The 19361-nt window shown below is 38.7% G+C and overlaps 1 protein-coding gene across 2 annotated transcripts in view; it reads right to left on the reverse strand.

The window, feature by feature from the left end:
* fgf16 (fibroblast growth factor 16) overlaps positions 1 to 19361 on the reverse strand; it is a 162770-nt gene that overhangs the window by 23121 nt on the left and 120288 nt on the right. For both annotated transcript variants that reach the window (XM_039765747.1, XM_039765746.1), the window contains one exon: positions 17270 to 17373. In XM_039765747.1, the coding sequence (XP_039621681.1) occupies positions 17270 to 17373 (104 nt within the window). The remainder of the gene's footprint in view (positions 1 to 17269; positions 17374 to 19361) is intronic.

Consider the following 19361-nt stretch of genomic DNA (forward strand, 5'->3'; position numbering starts at 1 on the left):
AGTATGAACCAACTAGTGGTTAAAGGGTCCCACATCACAAGTACCGTCATGTGAGATAAAGGAGTATGTAAAGGGCCACCTCCAGATTAGAAACTGAAATGAATGTCTTTTAATTACTCTGATAACTGTCAAGCAGATCATAGGTGATGAACACTACCAAAGCATTTTATACTCAGAACAAGTATTAGGAGGCTCAGGAACCTGGAATATTGACTGGTATGTGGTTGAAACTCACCAAAGCCAATTAATTAGACATCTGAGTTATTATCTGTATTATCTTGAAAAGTACTAGAATAGAAAGTGCATTCAGAATACAAATGCTTGAAATGACTCTGATTTATTGGGATGTTTATGACTGTAGATTTCCAGTGTCTCAATGTTGTAGAAAAAATGATGATGATGATGATGATATTCTGCTGCAGCACTTATGCTCAAATTTCTGAGGGCTACTTTTGGACAATAATGATGAGACCAGAGCTGATGGATCTAGTTGTTACTTTGAATTACTTAGTACCAGCCACAAATGGTTTTTATTTTTGTCTGCTTTACTGCCCTTCAAGTTCAAATTTTATTAAATTGTGCTTAATATATACAGTGAAAGAGGGATAAACAACTGACAGAAAATATGACCATAAATAGAATGAATGTTACAAGCCCACCTTGTTTTAGGGTACAGGTGACATTACATGTTCATGACAAGTCTGTTGAAGGCAGGCTTGTGCAATTTTTTTTTCTTTTTCAAATGTTCGCTTTTTTCCTTGTGCTTAGAGTCTTAACTATTAGTTTGTAGCATGGAGGACTTCCGGTGATTTGTTGCAATGTTAAGAATCATCACAGAATCCCAGGCTTTACTTCTCCTGCAAATTAAGGTAGACTCAAAGAGAGATTAGAGAGCGCTGAAGTGTCAAGTCTGCTGCATTTAGTTTATTCAATGTTTTTACATTAGTTTACTATTACACTGTGGATTCTATGGTGTAATTAACTATATTTGTGCTTAATCTTTACATATTTACATACAGTTTGTACTGTCTGAACGGATTAATTGTATTTACATACAATCCTATGGGGAAACTGCTTCGTTCATTTAACGACCAACCTCGGTTTACGACCAAAGTTCTGTGTTCCACTGTACAGTGAAAGAGGGATAAACAACTGACAGAAAATATGACCATAAATAGAATGAATGTTACAAGCCCACCTTGTTTTAGGGTACAGGTGACATTACATGTTCATGACAAGTCTGTTGATGTCTTAACTAACTCTTAATAAGAATCATCACAGACTCATTGAACTTGGCTTTGGTCAAATTGTGGCTCTATAACTGAATCATCTCCAGATTCAGTGGTGCCTCATCAATTCTTGGTAACAGCCTGTGGAGGGCTTTGAACTAATAAGAGCAGTTCATTTTGAACTTTTGAACTATGTCTTCAAATTCTCAATGAGACTGATTTAAGTTGTGCCTCCATTGTTGAAAAAGCCATCTCATTCACAACGTCAGCGACATCTCACAGAATGGGAAAGGGCAACATTTTATCCATTTACATCAACAAGAAGTGTAAGAGTGTGTGCAAACCACAGTCATCTTTTCATGTAAGTCTAACATGCTTTCAACACATTCTTATAGCCATTAGCAAAGCTGTCTAACTCACCAGGAAAAGCTAGGGTTGCTGCTGAGACCAGCAGAGGGCGCTTACCCTGTGGTCTGTGTATGGATCCCAATGCAGTGACAGGGACACTGTGCTGTAAAAACAGGCTCTGTCCTTCAAATGAGATGTAAAACCGAGGTCCTGACTCTCTGTGGTCATTAAAGATACCTGGGTAAAGAGCAGGGTGTATCCCAATGTCCTGGCTAAATTTCCCACCTCAGCCTAGTCACCCTGGTCCCCTAATCATCCCCTGTCTCTAACTGACTAACTGTCTCTCACCCCTTCACCACTTAACAGCTAAAGCGTGGTGAGCATACTGGAGAAAAATGTTTGATGTCGCATCATTCAGGTGGATGCTACACATTAATAGTGGATGAAATGGCTCTGCACTCACTATGTAAAGTGCTTTGAGTTGTGGGAAAAGTGCTACTGTATATACATTTTAAGATTTATTACTAAAAGTTGTCATGAATGTGCATGCTAAACCTTAGACTTTGTTTTTAAACTCATTTCACTGCTCATCGACTGTCTTCACACTTAAAATCTTATCCCAGTTAATCCCTTTTAGACTTTGACGTATCTGTTTAAAATTTTCCTTTCCAAAGGTAAACTTAATAATTTTAGTCTTTACATCCACACTCTTCCAAAACAGTAAGAATTGTAATATATTATGATCGCTTGACCCCAATGATTTAACCACCTCTAAACCCTGAATTCTATCCTGGTTATTACAAAGTACTAAATCCAGACAGGCTTCTCCCCACGGTGGTGCTTTGACAAACTGTGTCAAAAACAGTCACTGAATATGTTTAAAAACTCCTGCTCTTGTACTCTTCTATTTGCATAGTTAGCCCAGTTAATATCCAGGTAGTTAAAGTCCCCCATGACTATAATATCCCTTGTAAACTTGTATTTTTAATATTGTTAAAAAGATGTGCATTGAAATTATTGTCTGCACTAGGGGTCTAACACACACCTAAAATACGGCCTCTTTCCCAAATGCTTTCCAAATAAATCCAGACATCCTAAGATGGGGCTCATCCTGCTACTGAAGAAGACTTGCATTTAAATTTTGTTTGACATGAATGACAACCCCTGCTCCTTCACTGTTCTGCTTATCCTTCCTAAAAGTGTATTTTCCTTTATGTTATACTCATCCTCATCTTTGTTATTTAGCCTAGTTTCTGTTATTGCTAAAATATCATTATTATGCTCATCTATATACAAATCCAAATCACTTGTTTTATATTTGATACAACTAACATTAAAAAAATGTTTTACTTGCTGTATTTTATTTTTGCACTTAAAAGTTATTTTAGAATTTACGTTACAATGCCATTTTTTTTTTTACACTATTGTTCATTCCTTCATGTACAGTTCAAAGCCTGGCCTGTCCTAAACTCCCTGCCCCCTGATTCCCTAGTTTAAACAATCCTTTATTAACCTACTTTTACACCTCCCCAATACATTGGTGCCCCCTAGTTAAAATGTAACCGGTTCACTTGTTCTAAAAGGAGCCTGACTATCCTTATGTATGTCACATGTTTTGACATGGAAAATGACAACTGCATGCATCACCACTCTGACCAAGAGCCTATTCTCTATTCCATCTGTGCATCCGGAAGGCAACACATTGTGTGAGACTTGTCTCTGGAGCAAACCTGAGCTTCAATCCTCCTAATGATTGAGTCCCCGACTATTACAGCCTTGCTGTTTCTGGGGACTGGTTTTGAGTTGGCCTGTTGAAGCTCCACATGTCTACCTAACACCTCCGAGTCTTCAGAGATGCTGTTCAGCTCTGCAAGGACCTGAAAATGGTTTGACACTTCAATTGATGATCTAGGAGCACCCTTTTGCCTTGCACTCTGCAATTGTGATTCTTCTATCTCTAACTGTCTGATGATTGATGAAACCTTAGTCTACCAGCCTCTTAACTGTGCTAGCTTTTCCGATCTATCAATTGTAATAGTAGAATGTTGTACTGTGTTAGCCATTATGAATGCAATGAGAAGTCAAGCAAAATGACACCTTTTATTGGCTAAATGAAATGATTACAATATGTAAGTAAGCTTTCTACGCAGCTCAGGCCCCTTCTTCATGCAAGCTGTAGCCAATAAAAGGTGTAATTTTGTTTGACTTCTCATTCATCTATCAACGTTTTACATAATACAGTGGAACCTCGGTTCACGTACAACTCAGTTCAAAACCAAAAAGTTCGCCAAACTTTTGCCTCGGTTCACGACCACACACTCTGTATACGAACAAAGCCAGTTTCCCTTTTGGTTTGTGCGCGCCTATGATTTCCGCACGTGCTGCATTGTTCTCAGTCAGACGTGCCTGCCTGCTGCTGAGAGAGAGAGACAGAGAGCTAGCCACGTGCCTGCCTGCCTGCTACTGACAGGGTGGGGGGTACAGCAGAGAGAACGCGAGCCGCGTACCTGCCTGGTTGTTTCATATAAGCAGAGCCGCTCCCTGTTCATTGTTCTCAGTCAGACGTGCGTGCTTTACTTGAGCTCTCTTTGTGTTCTACAGTATTTTGTGTGCTTTTGCAGTTAACTATGGCTTCTAAGCCAGTGAAGAGTGGTGAGAAGAAAGTTTTGAAGAAAATTGAAATCGAAGTAAAGAAAGAAATTATTGAAAAGTTTGAGCGTGGCGTGTTACTGATCTTGCCGCCGAGTACAAGAAGTCAAAATCTACGATTTCGACTATTCTAAAGCAGAAAGAATCTATTAAAGCAGGTGATATTGCAAAAGGAGTTACAGCTTTAACCAGGCAGAGGCATCAAGTGCTGGAAGAGGTGAAAAAACTGTTTACCAGTTTACTCATTTACCAGTTTGAGAACCCTCATGCTTTCAAGCAGCATAATGTAAACAAAGCCAGACTGCCAGTAATGTGGAGGGCAAACACGAAGGGTTGGGTCACAAGAACTTTTTTTTTGGAATGGCTGCATGAGGCTTTCACTCCTACCAGCTAAACAGCTAAAAACACCAGAAACCCAAGAAATCACAAGAGAGAAAACACCTGAAGGAAAACATGCCTCCATTGTGGAGCCAGACTCTTCCTCCTCACTTCATGCCAGAACTCGACTCATGCAGGGTTAGTTTTCTTGGTGGTTTTTGTATTACGGATTTTTCAAAAGTTAATTTTTCAGTTCGTAGCGTGAATTGTTGCAAAGTTACTATTCTCTTTTTTCAAATGTTCGCTTTTTTCCCTGTGCTTAAAATTCATTTTAAAAAAAGTGTTTACAGCAATCGGGCTTTAAGGCTAAAATAGCGTGATCTTGTTACTTTTTTGGTTGCTTGTGGTTGGTTTCTAAATACACTTTGGATTTGTTCTAATGTTCCTTTTTTTCTGCTGTGCTTAAAACTCATTTTAAAAAAAGTGTTTACAGCGATCGGGCTGTAAGGCTAATAGCATGATCTTGTTACTTTTTTGGTTGCTTGTGGTTGGTTTTTAAATTAAAGTTCGGATTTGTTCAAATGTTCCCCTCTGTTCAGAGAGAGAGAGAGTGAGCACGTGCTGCTGACGGGGGGTGCTGTGTGTGTGTGTGTACTACAGAGAGAGAAAGAGCGCGAGCGAGCCTGCTCGTGTAGCTGAGCAGGGAGCCTGGGTGTTTTGTGTCAGTGTTATTCAATGTTTTTACATTCATTTACTATTACACTGTGCATTCTATGGTGTAATTAACTATAAACTATCTTTACATACATTTACATATTTACATAGAGTTTGTACGGTCTGGAACGGATTAATTGTATTTACATACAATCCTATGGGGGAAATTGCTTTGGTTCACGACCAACTCGGTTTACGACCAGAGTTTTGGAACGAATTATGGCCGTGAACCAAGGTTCCACTGTATTTCCTTTTTAAGAAAACTTGCTTACTGATTTCAGCTACTAGTTATTTCGTTATTTACTTGTCTGTTTCTACTGACCCTTTGTACCTGTGTACGTACTGCAGAGCTTCTCATAACCACTTTGAAGTCAGCTGCCTACCTGTGAACATGAACATATGAACAGATATGTCTTCACTTTGTACTAGCACTAACTAGTTACTCTTCCAAAGGGAAAAAAGCCTTAAAAATTCCTGTATGGCTCATTAGTGGCAATCCTAAAAACAATGTTTTAGGAGCAAAATTTGCTTTTTTAATTAACTGTCAAACAGCACTAACACAACACACTCTGCGCTTCTTCGTAAAATTCTGAAGGATGGCGTCAGCTTTTACTGAAATGTGATAACCTAACTCCACTTCTTCCTCTTTCAGCTGCTACCATTAGGGTTTGTCACAGCAAATCATCTTATTTCATTTCTTCCTGTCCTGTATATTTTATTCTGTTACACACATCACCTGCATGTCCTCTCTCACCACATCCATAAACCTTCTATTAGGCCTTCCTTTTTTCCTCTTACCTGGGAGCTCTATCCTTAGCATCCTTCTCCCAATATACTCGGCATCTCTCCTCTGCACATGTCCAAACCAATGCAATCTTGCCTCTCTGACTTTGTCTCCCAACCGTCCAACCTTAGCAGACCCACTAATGAACTCGTTCCAAATCCTATCCATCCTCGTCACACTCAGTGCAAATCTTAACATCCTTAACTCTGCTACGTCCAGCTCTGTCTCCTGTTTAATGGTCAGTGCCACCGTCTCCAGCCCATATAACATAGCAGGTCTAACGACCGTCCTGTAGACTTTCCCTTTCACTCTTGATAATACCCGCCTGTCACAAATTACTCCTGACACTCTTCTCCATCCATTCCACCCTGCCTGCACTCTTTTGCACCTCTCTTCTACAATCCCTGTTACTCTGTACTATTGATCCTAAGTATTTAAACTCATCCACCTTCGCCAACTCTACTCCCTGCATCCTCACCATTCCACTGACCTCCCTCTCATTTACACACATGTATTCTGTGTTGTTCCTACTGACCTTCATTCCTCTCCTAAAGCATATCTAGAGCATATCTCAACCTCTCCAGGGTCTCCTAAACCTGCTCCCTACTCTCGCTACAGATCACAATGTCATCAGCAAACATCATAGTCCATGGGGACTCCTGTCTAATCTCATCTGTGAACCTGTCCACTACCATTGCAAGTAAGAAAGGGGTCAGAGCTGATCCCTGATGTAATCCCACCTCTAACTTGAATGCATCCGTCACTCCTACCGCAGACCTCACCACGGTCACACTTCATTGGTACATATCCTGTACAACTCTTACATACTTCTCTGCCACTCCCGACTTCCTCATACAATGTGATTTAACCATAAGTCAAATATAACACAAGTAAACACAAAATGCAGTTTTTAAATGATGGTTTTTATTATTTAGGGAGAAAAAAAATCCAAACCTACATGGCCCTGTGTGAAAAAGTAATTGCCCCCTTGTTAAAAAATAACCTAACTGTGGTGTATCACACCTGAGTTCAATTTCCGTAGCCACCCCCAGGCCTGATTACTGCCACACCTGTTTCAATCAAGAAATCACTTAAATAGGAGCTGCCTGACACAGTGAAGTAGAACAAAAGCACCTCAAAAGCTAGACATCATGCCAAGATCCAAAGAAATTCAGGAACAAATGAGAACAGAAGTAATTGAGATCTATCAGTCTGGTAAAGGTTATAAAGCCTTTTCTAAAGCTTTGGGACTCCAGCGAACCACAGTGAGAGCCATTATCCACAAATGGCAAAAACATGGAACAGTGGTGAACCTTCCCAGGAGTGGCCGGCCGACCAAAATTACCCCAAGAGCAGACGACTCATCCGAGAGGTCACAAAGACCCCAGGACAACGTCTAAAGAACTGCAGGCCTCACTTGCCTCAATTAAGGTCAGTGTTCACGACTCCACCATAAGAAAGAGACTGAGCAAAAACGGCCTGCATGGCAGATTTCCAAGACGCAAACCACTGTTAAGCAAAAAGAACATTAGGGCTCGTCTCAATTTTGCTAAGAAACATCTCAATGATTGCCAAGACTTTTGGGAAAAAAGGCAAATGTCCCGTTACATCTGGCGTAAAAGGAACACAGCATTTCAGAAAAAGAACATCATACCAACAGTAAAATATGGTGGTGGTAGTGTGATGGTCTGGGGTTGTTTTGCTGCTTCAGGACCTGGAAGGCTTGCTGTGATAGATGGAACCATGAATTCTACTGTCTACCAAAAAATCCTGAAGGAGAACGTCCGGCCATCTGTTTGTCAACTCAAGCTGAAGCGATCTTGGGTGCTGCAACAGGACAATGACCCAAAACACACCAGCAAATCCACCTCTAAATGGCTGAAGAAAAACAAAATGAAGACTTTGGAGTGGCCTAGTCAAAGTCCTGACCTGAATCCAATTGAGATGCTATGGCATGACCTTAAAAAGGCGGTTCATGCTAGAAAACCCTCAAATAAAGCTGAATTACACCAATTCTGCAAAGATGAGTGGGCCAAAATTCCTTCAGAGCGCTGTAAAAGACTCATTGCAAGTTATCGCAAACGCTTGATTGCAGTTATTGCTGCTAAGGGTGGCCCAACCAGTTATTAGGTTCAGGGGGCAATTACTTTTTCACACAGGGCCATGTAGGTTTGGATTTTTTTTTCTCCCTAAATAATAAAAACCATCATTTAAAAATTGCATTTTGTGTTTACTAGTGTTATATTTGACTAATGGTTAAATGTGTTTGATGATCAGAAACATTTTGTGTGACAAACATGCAAAAGAATAAGAAATCAGGAAGGGGGCAAATAGTTTTTCACACTACTGTACTAATTGCAACACAAACACTGACTCAATCAGTTTTAACGTGAAGAGATGCAGACGAAAGAAGAAAAGAAGCAGGCTGCAGGGGTAGAGAAAAGAAGAGCTTCCCAGGAAGCAGCAAGCGCATCAACCTCTTAGCAAAAGAATGGTAAACGTACAGAGAAAGAGTCTGAAAACTATGAATGCTCAAGTCAAGCGCATTCGCTACAGGTTATCGTGCACTGCGTCATTACTGGTAACCATATAACTGCTGTCCTTCCATCTCTACACTTTACAGCCCATATACTTAAATTAATTGTTTAATTAATTAATTGCTTCTCTTGACAATAAAACTACTTTAGAAGGATACTGAAGTTTGAAATTATCCTCTCTGGTGGGGTTCAGTTGAAAAAAGAAGGCAGATGCTTAATATTTTCAACAAATACTTAAACACACCAAGACTAAATTTTTAATTAACCTAATAAGTTTTATTAAAGATAAAAACACATTTATCATTTTTTTCTTTACAAATCTTTAATCCAAAGCATTTTAAAATGTTTACTGCAGTGTTCACTTATGTGAGAGCATACATCTTTTACCCTCCAGGATGAGACACCAGTTTACCTAAATCAAGAACCTTCAGAGGATCATTTACATTGACAGACCTTCAATTATTAAACACATGCAATGTGCACTCAGGAATCACATTAGGAAATGCACCTGTTCATCCAAATCACATTCATTATAGTTCTTTCTTTCTTTTTGAAGTTCTGTTGGTGAAGAAGTGCTTGCAACATTTAAAAGAATTTGAAAGCCACAAGTACACAGATCTGCTTTAAGTGCTTACTGGTAGACCCCAAGGAGGTAATAAAGATCAGCAATAAATGTTAGTTTCCAGAGAAGGATGGGATAAGTTTCCTCAACTCCGTCCTGTTTGTGTGTGTTATGTTTTATTTGGTTGTTATTGAGTTTTGTACCATAGTTGTTTTTATGAGATTTTGATGTATGAGAGAAATTCCCTTCAGGGTGATAAACCATCACAGTATATTCATTAGCTCTAGTAGACTGGATGCTAAACTAAAAATATTTGAGCCTCTTACACACTTCTGAGGTTTTGAAGCCACAAGTATTTCCCTACAATTTTTTTTACGAGTTGTAAAAAAAAACATTGAAATTAGGCTATTAAGTTAGTTGCGTGCCTGTGCTTTTGCCTGAACCAGCCAAACCACTGTGTGGTACTGTTAGGCAGGAGTTTTTATTATTTCTTTGAACAAAAATCACAAACTGAGCGAGATCATAAGAATGCATGTAATGTGTTTCTGCTGTTGTGGCTTCTGTTGTTCCTCTTGTAGGGTCTTGCAAAGACTCCAGTAAGTATCTTTACTCTACATTTGCTAAAATGTACCCCTGAACCTAAATCTCTGAGACTTTTTATTTACCAAAGCTACATCTTTACATAATAGTATTTTTAAACTGCCTTATTTATTTCATAGTCTTCACTTCGCTGTAATCTGAGCCTGCTTACAGTGTCATATAAATGATACATTTCATTTCCTGAAATACCTCATCTCATTTGTTGGGTTAATACAGATATCTAATTTAGTTGCTCTCATCCAACAGCTTCCTAAAGTAATTTCTTTTTTTTCATCTGTTCCTGCCAATATTCCATGTCTTCTGTCTTTATTCCTTCCACCTCTTCCTCCTCCTTACTAGGATATATTAAACTTAATAAACCTTATCTTCATAATGCATTATAATAGAGCATAACCAGTGTCCAACATGCAGCCCTGTGACACTGCACTGAATGCAGCCATGATGCAGGAGGTTGGAGACGTTTCTTGATGCATGTGTGTTCCATCATTGGGGATGATATTGGCAACTGAAGGACTTTAAATGTACTGTGTACAGCCTTTACTTCATTGTGAATGCATTTCTTATTTTTTATTGAAATTGTTAACATCAATATCCTACTATTACTTGATATAACATTTCATTTTTTGTACTCAAAGGTTCATAAACCTGCATGATATATAAAGTTGTATTTCTTATAAATACTCATGACAGTACTTTTTTTCCAGCGTTACTCCTCTACTCAGTTATTTAGCTATCACTCTAATAAAATAATATTTCAAATATTATAGATTTACAAATTGCAAACTACATTTTTTAACATGGGCCTTTGAATGAGAGGAAACAGACACAGCAGTAAGATGGTGATTCAAAAAGTATAAATAATATCAATTACAAAATAGAAGAAAAACTTGATTAATAAAATGAAATAGACATGAACAGCCACAAACATTTATACACAAGGTTTTAAAGAACCATCAAGTGAAAATTCCTGTTCCGGGGCAACTGGGCGACAACCAACTCAGCGAAAAGACAACTCACGACATCCTTTACCAGTTAGATAATAGTTAGGGTCAAAGAGATTTTTAATGATAAATAAAACGACAATGTAGGGTGCGGGAAAATCCACAGAATCACCTGATTTATGAGAGTCCCAATACATTGAGATTAAAGATATTCTTTAATCCGTACTCGCAGGTCACCTTTTGTATTCTAAATAACATCATACGATTACAATCAATACAATTTATATAAACGATTAGCAATTTTGGTTGCAGATGATAACGTACCATAGTATTTGTTGTATCTGCAGAATAAAGTTCGCTCATCAATTATATACATTTATTTTCAACATTTTAAATTACGTTGTCATTTAAATATAATTAAAAAATCTCTTTGAACCTAACTATTACCTAAGTGGTAAAGGATGTCAGCGAGTTGTATTTTGACAAGTTGTTTCTTCGCCGAATTGTCTTTTACCGACTTGGCTTTTCGCCGAGTTGACTGTCGCCCAGTTGCCACCAAACCGCAAATTCCATTGAACAAAGTCTTCTTAAGTATGCAAGAAAAACTGTGTATGGGATTCCTTAAAAATATGTCCAGATGGTAAGTGCAGAAAAAAAGCCATCTTCTAACTGCTAACATCTGCCTCTTCATCAATGCTTAACATACTAATTTATATTCATATTTTTTTCAGATTTCTATTATCTTTTAAGTACTTTAAGAGATGACCTGGAGCCCTAGCCAATGTGGACTCCACTACCTTACCTGGCCAGGAGGCCTTGATGATGGAAAGTGAGGGAGGAAATAACATTATCTACATTCCATGCCAGTACCTGGATGTGGAAGAACGTTACAATGGCGATGGCGAGGATGGCATCCTAACAAACACTGAGCAACACCTGGGATGGACAGCGCAGTGTGTGACTGCCTTCTATGGGCAGAGCATCCCCCTGTACAATTGTTGGCAGCATCCCATCTGCCAAGACCCATTCTAGATGTCTGCAGGGGAGTTGTGGTCCAATAAGCAGGCCCTGTGATGGTTCTTTTGGGGCCACCAAGGGAAGCTGTCGGGCAGTAAAGATACAAAGACAACACTCCCCTGTGAGAAGTGGAGAAAAGCGAAAAGAGCAAAGAGAGGGACTTTTATTAGTGTTGGGCTGTGCTGTGTGGTGTGACAGCTGCTACAACACTGAAGAAAGCCCGTAAAAGGTACATGTTATTGAAAATAAAATTGATTTGAACCCAGGACTCTGTGTGTGTGTAGTTGTTTCTTGGGTTAGTTGCCACAGTAGAATTAACATAGAATAATTGTTTTCCCCTAGGTGTTACTACTAAGTAACTCATTATTTTGGCTTTGTCACGGTGCTTAGGGATCAGTGCATGTCAAACGCTGCTCTGGAACTCTGGTCTGGATTCTCCACTTTTTTTCAGAATATTAATGCTTTCCAAAAGATTTCTTGGTTTAAGAAAAATGCAGGTAAGTGGGTTAGCAAATGAACTAATTTATATAATTTTTTTTTTTTAAATTTAGCAATAAATTATTTTAAGCGATTTTTAAACTAGAAGTTGTCTCCCTTACAAAAAATGATAGCGATCAGTAGTGTCATTTTAATAATTGTTTATTGTATGCATGGCATTTCAAAACTCCATTCTTTTCTTTCTCTAACTTTCCTACAGTGTTGTGGAGAGGCACAGGGACACCACCCTGGATGCAGTGCTACACCTGGGATAGTAGATACCACCATATTTCAAAGTAGTTTGTGTATGTTGCAATAAACCCACAAGTCAATCAAAAGCAATAATGATATTTTTATATACACAAGGGCATTTTCTTTCTTTTCTTTCGTCATGCAAGACCTCGCTCGTTTCTCAAGTTAAAATGTATTCAAAATTTTAGCTCGTCTTGCAAAACACTCGCAGACTAAATTACTCGCAATCTAAGGTTTTACTGTAGTTGTCTGCGAGTGGTCATTCGTACCACATGTCACAGCTGAGCCTAAAAAAAATAAATGCACAAAGCTTGAGTCAGATTTTGATCACAGTTTTGACTTTATTGAGAACGACGCATTTGATGCTTGAATTATAAGCAGTGCTTAGCATAACTTTAAATCATTGTGGTGTGTAGTTTTACAGTTCAAGTATTATGGGTTCAATTATGATACCCTGAGGCTGTCTGCCACACATTCTCCCTATGTTGTTTCTCTGAGCAGTGCTCTGTCAATTTCAACTTAGAGTACAGGCAATGTTTCTTAGAGTATCAGTGAGTACTATTACAATGTACCTGTGCCTCTCAACTTTTCACACAGTTTGATTGAATGTGACTGCATCACACTGCTCACATCGGTGTTTTGCAAGCACATGAGAAAATAAAAGCCATTATAGCCCCCCTGTCCCCCATAGCTGAAGCAACAATGGTGTGACTTTTTTTTTAATCTTGTTTCTAATTGCATGTGCCTCAGCCCACCCCCCTCCAATGCAGAGGCGAGTGTGGTTACAAATGGGAAATAAAATCAAATACTGGCCAGCACAATTAGAAACAGGATAAAAAATACTGCATAGAGTTGGCGATCCTTTTAGTGAGGGGGCAAGGGGTATCACAGTATACAGGTAGGTCCATAAATATTTGGACAGAGACAACAACTTTTTTCTAATTTTGGTTCTGTACATTACCACAATGAATTTTAAATGAAACAACTCAGATGCAGTTGAAGTGCAGACTTTCAGCTTTAATTCAGTGGGTTGAATAAAAAGATTGCATAAAAATGTGAGACAACTAAAGCATTTTTTAACACAATCCCTTTATTTCAGGGGCCCAAAAGTAACTGGACAAATTAAATAACTGGAAATAAAATGTTTATTTCTAATACTTGCTTGAAAACCCTTTGCTGGCAATGACAGCCTGAAGTCTTGAACTCATGGACATCACCAGATGCTGGGTTTCCTCCTTTTTAATGCTCTGCCAGGCCTTTACTGCAGCGGCTTTCAGCTGCTGTTTGTTTGTGGGCCTTTCTGTCTGAAGTTTAGTCTTCAACAAGTGAAATGCCTGCTCAATCGGGTTAAGATCAAGTGACTGACTTGGCCATTCAAGAATTTTCCACTTCTTTGCTTTAATAAACTCATGGGTTGCTTGGCTGTATATTCTGGGTCATTGTCCATCTGTATCATGAAACGCCCAATCAATTTGACTGCATTTAGCTGGATTTGAGCAAACAGTATGTCTCTGAACACCTCAGAATTCATTCGGCTGCTTCTGTCCTGTGTCACATCATCAATAAACACTAGTGTCCCCGTGCCACTGGCAGCCATGCACGCCCAAGCCATCACACTGCCTGACTCCACCGTGTTTTACAGATGATGTGGTATGCTTTGGATAATGAGCTGTTCCACACCTTCTCCATACTTTTTTCTTGCCATCATTCTGGTAGAGGTTGATCTTGGTTTCATCTGTCCAAAGAATGTTTTTCCAGAAGTGTGCTGGCTTTTTTAGATGTTCTTTAGCAAAGTCCAGTCTAGCCTTTCTATTCTTGAGGCTTATGAGTGGCTTGAACCTTGCAGTGCACCTTTTGTATTTACTTTCATGCAGTCTTCTCTTTATGGTAGACTTGGATATCGATACGCCGACCCCCAGGAGAGTGTTGTTCACTTGTTGGCTGTTGTGAAGGGGTTTCTCTTCACCATGGAAATGATTCTGCGATCATCCACCACTGTTGTCTTCTGGGGATGTCCAGGTCTTTTTGCGTTGCTGAGTTCACCAGTGCTTGCTTCTTTCTCAGGATGTACCAAATTGTAGATTTTGCCACTCATAATATTGTAGCAATTTGTTAGATGTTTTTTTTCTGTTTTCGCAGATTAAGGATGGCTTCTTTCACCTGCATGGAGAGCTCCTTTGACTGCATGTTGTCTGTTCACAGCAAAATCTTCCACATGCAAGCACTACACCTCAAATCAACTCTAGGCCTTTTATCTGCTTAATTGATAATGACATAATGACGGACTTGCCCACACCTGGCGTGAAATAGCCTCTGAGTCAATTGTCCAATTACTTTTGAGCCCCTGAAATGAAGGGACTGTGTTAAAAAAAATGCTTTAGTTGCCTCACATTTTTATGGAATCTTTTTGTTCAACCCACTGAATTAAAGCTGAAAATCTGCACTTCAACTGCATCTGAGTTGTTTCATTTAAAATTCATTGTGATAATGTACAGAACCAAAATTACAAAAACGTTTTCTCTGTCCAAATATTTATGGACCTAGCTGTACCTGTGAACAAATCTCATGTGCTTTCAACCCTAAAGTGGCCCAGAAACACTGGTTAAAGTATGTGTGACCTGCTCTGGGGTGGCCTGCTCATGGCTGTTTCCTGCCCTGCGCACAGGGATACCATCAAAGGCACTGTCCCCAGCCCAGTAACCCAGCACTTGAAGAAGGAGGGATGAAAATATATGCATGCACGTACCTGGTTTATTCCAAAAGTGAAATGCAAGAAAAAAGAAACAATAAAATAAACAAATAAATACACTAAACTCTTAGTTACAGCACAAGTGAATCCATTCTTCGTGACCAATTAAAAATGAGTGAGGTCTGTGCAGTAACAAGTCATTTCTTTCTACATGTCAGGCAATTAATCTTGAAAAATTAGCTAGGAAAGCTGTGCACAACATCCGTTCTGCATCATGACGATGGATTAGTTTGCAAAGGCTTCTCTGGGACATTGTGGACTCAAGGAAATGCTGAGCCCTCCCAGTTCTCCAGGCCTGCCACCATGTGACCACCTCCTGTGTCCCACTTTCCCTATTCAGGACAGACTCTGTCAATAAAGAACTGTAGTGGCACAATAGAAGTTGCACATGTGAGACGAATGATTTATCTGTGTGGCATAGAAAAGCTTTGTGAAGATTACAACAAATGTCCTAGTATTCATTATAGGGGGAAAAGTGCTTGGTTTTACTGGTGTTGCTCTAAATTGGTCATGCTTTTAATTTTTTCATCACCCTTCATAAGCTGAAATGATCAAATCTAGTTTCTTGGGGATGTCAACCCTTGTTTTCCTGTTTCTTGTCTGTAGGTTCATACTGATCGCTCTGTCTTGCACCATTCATATTGGGTCGGAGGCTAAATGATCTAAACTTACTTTCCCAAACTCTATAAGCCGATTCAAGAAAGGATCCATCCTGAGATCATTGGTGGCCATGTGCCCAGGCCAATGGATTGAAGCAGAGGAGCAAGTCTTGTAAGTTCTGCTCTTTAAGTGCTTCATCATCATCTTTCTCTTTCTCACTCACTCACTCACAAACCCCCTGCATGGCTTCTCAGGGTGACTCTACTCTTTTTGACAATGTCTCTCTTCGTTCTCATTATTCGCTTCTCATCGAAACTGAATCAGAATCTGAAACTTAAAGAAGGCGGAAAACAATGCAGTTCAGGTATGGAACCATACAAAAATGCAGTTGCTAGCCCAGGAAAGCAGTAAAAAGTTGCTAAATTTCAATATGGACATTAAATGGCACTTGGGTGTAGCAGCAGTTGTGATGTAAGTAAACAATGGCAAAGTTCATAAATGCTTACTAATCAAAAATTTAAGCTTAATACAATCACATCCCCACTTTTCTTCTCAGATGTGCTTTGATTGCAATGGCAGACTGTTGAACATCCCATTGAATGAAACACTGTATGTTTCATCCTCCTCTGTGGACGACATAAGGACACTTGTTAAATGAGTCAACAACCATTTGGTACCTGGTTCAAATGGGGTTTTAAGAAGGACCTAAAAAAAACCTTTAGACTTCTTTAATATCTCACAGACTCTATGGTTATTATATGCTTCAAAAGAGACTAAATGACTAAAGGTCAGATACTTGTGCTGGGATACGTCACATGTAACATTCCATATACAGTAGTGCAGACCTCCTCTAGTTTGCATATTGTCACAACTGCTGCACTTCATACAATCCTGGAGCACCTGGATAATAAAAACTGTCATGTCAGCGTACTGTTGATAGAGTACAGCTCAGCACTTTACGCTGTTGTAGCAGGAATCCTATGCAAATGGATTTTAGACATTTACCTGGCAAACCCCTTCAGGTACAGACTGGCAGCATCCTTTCCTTCTTGCTGATCCTCGATACCCCATAGGGTAATCTACTGTACTTTGCCCCACTATATTCCTTGTTCTTCTATGACAGGGTGGCAAAACACTTCTCCAACTCCAAAACAGTAATATTAAAGATCTCAGTCATCCCTCGGTTATTTTTCTCTCTCTTCTGTTATGGCAAACATATACAGAGCCATTTGCATCCAGACCACTACATTATGTTCACAAATCATTAGCCTGTTCAACAGCTGTTCATGCTAACAACTGCAAGACACACACATAACAATAAATTTGAACTTAAATTACACAAGCACATTATCTGTATATACAAGGCCCATCTACCCCCTTTAAATGTAGTACTCAACTGAACAGGTCAATTATAGACATCCAGGTTATGTGAATAGAAAAAGTAACCTCTTAGTCTAGGTTTTGATATTTTTTGATAAAAAGTAAAACTTACCGAACCATAGAGCTCACCCTTCTCGTTCATTCCCAGGTAAAGCCCAGCATCAACCCCACGAATGCTGACCAGACCCACAGCCAGACTAATAAATTCCAGAATCCCTTAAAAAAAGAAAATATCGCTTTACAATTAAATTGGGAGAGGACCTTGAATTCTGTAGTTGCCTGCAAATTGGATGAATGTAATCTACCTATACATTATAGATATTCTGAAATTATATGTTTTTCTTTTTGGCTTTATTTGTGTGCAGTGGCTGCCCTGGCAGTAATTGTTCAAAAATAAGTAAGTGTGAAGGAGGTCATGCAGAACTGGAAATATGACAGAAATAATACTGTAGGGCAAAATGGCAGCAAGGCACAAGGCACAGGGTAAAGGCTTCCAAACACAGAACTACTACTGAATTTAGAGCCCTTTTACAAAAAATAGTAGAGCAGTAACACCAGAGGCCACCCGTGAGTAACCTTTTAAGCCAGTCCTAAAACTGTATATACACAATCCTAACTAAAAAAAGCTGCCGAGTTTGACTTGTAAACCTACTTTGATGTTTGGGAAATGAGGGAGCCATCCTACATTGAGGTGCCTTCTCTATCAACCATAAAGGGAGTATCTTTAGGAGGAAGAAATGCCCTAATAAAATTTCACCCAGCAAAAAGTGACTTCACAGTTTACTATACTTTGAGAGGTACAGTGTCCCATACACTATATAACTGAGGATTTCCAAAAAAATACCCTAATTAATAATGAAGTGAGGTAGGAATACAGGCTGCAGTAAGTGTGCTTATAAAGCAGCTACGGTCTTGTTTGTGCTTTAATGTCACCCGATGGTGTTCTCACTTTGATCATTCCTTGTTTTGTGTGTTTGGCTTAATAAACACAGTATTTGACATAGATTTGTTTTTGTGCCATTTCTGGTTCCTAGTTAGGGTGGCACTTGGACATGTCCTCTGTCACAAAACATAATTAGAACTGACAAGCATGAACTCTTCAGACAAATAAGATAGAAACAGTGGTGTTAGACTGTAATCCTGGTACAAATGTATTCCAGAAAAGACTTTGTTATAGACATTCTTTATTTCACAGTCATACCAAAATATGTTTTTTCCCCCAAATAGTACAATGTAATTATTTACAGATTGTATTTTTTGCTAACATCATTTCAGTACTTTAGTGCATGTAGTCTGGCCACAATCTTTAATAATCTTTACAGTTCTCTTAGACCATCTTGATTTTTATTAATAGTGTGTAGATAGAACACCAATTTATCATAACTAAATAGAAACTTTCTTAAAAGTATGCTATAAGTGGTAAGCACTTTCTGTTTTCAACTTTCACAAATGAAAATTTTCAAAATGTACACATGCATTCAATTCTAGAATTTTTCTTGAATATTAATTTTTTTTTTACAATAATGACATTAAAATCTAAAAATGAATAAATGGTTAAAACATAGGTTAGCATTTTTGTATATTTCTGATTAAATACTCCATTGAGTGAAATACCATCGATCATCAATCTGTAAAATACAGTAAATAGTGACAGTTGTATTTATAACTGATCCCGTCCTTTCCATTTTAAGGTAATGTAATTCTATGAAAAAGACCGAATATTTATGCACAATTACTGATTTTAAAAATGAATATTATAAATGTATGAATTAATCAAAAATAATATCTAGAATTTTTAGTTTATGCCTTTAAAACTAACAAGTAAAGCAGAGACAGCTGCTGGTAACTTGGAAAAACACAAGGTGGTTAATAACAAACCTACAACTAATAACTTAATAACTTCCTACAACTCTAAAAATAAGAAGATGAACCCACTTAAAAGTCTTATTTCTGAATGATATCCCATAGTCAAAAAACACTGGGTCTCTTCATCCATCCACTGTTCAACCTTCTTGATGACATGCATGTGGCATTTATGCCAGCAACATTGGGCACAACCTCAGGAGGAACGCGACTTCATGGCAGGGCATAATTAAACAAACATATGAGAGAGGAAAGCTGGAGTACCACGTGAAGTCAGCGCAGCTTCCACACATACTGTATTGCGCACAGGCCATACTTTTCTTGTATAATCAGTAGGTTGT

The sequence above is a fragment of the Polypterus senegalus genome, chromosome 10 (genome assembly GCF_016835505.1).
Source record: "Polypterus senegalus isolate Bchr_013 chromosome 10, ASM1683550v1, whole genome shotgun sequence".
Classification (NCBI taxonomy): Eukaryota; Metazoa; Chordata; class Cladistia; order Polypteriformes; family Polypteridae; genus Polypterus; species Polypterus senegalus.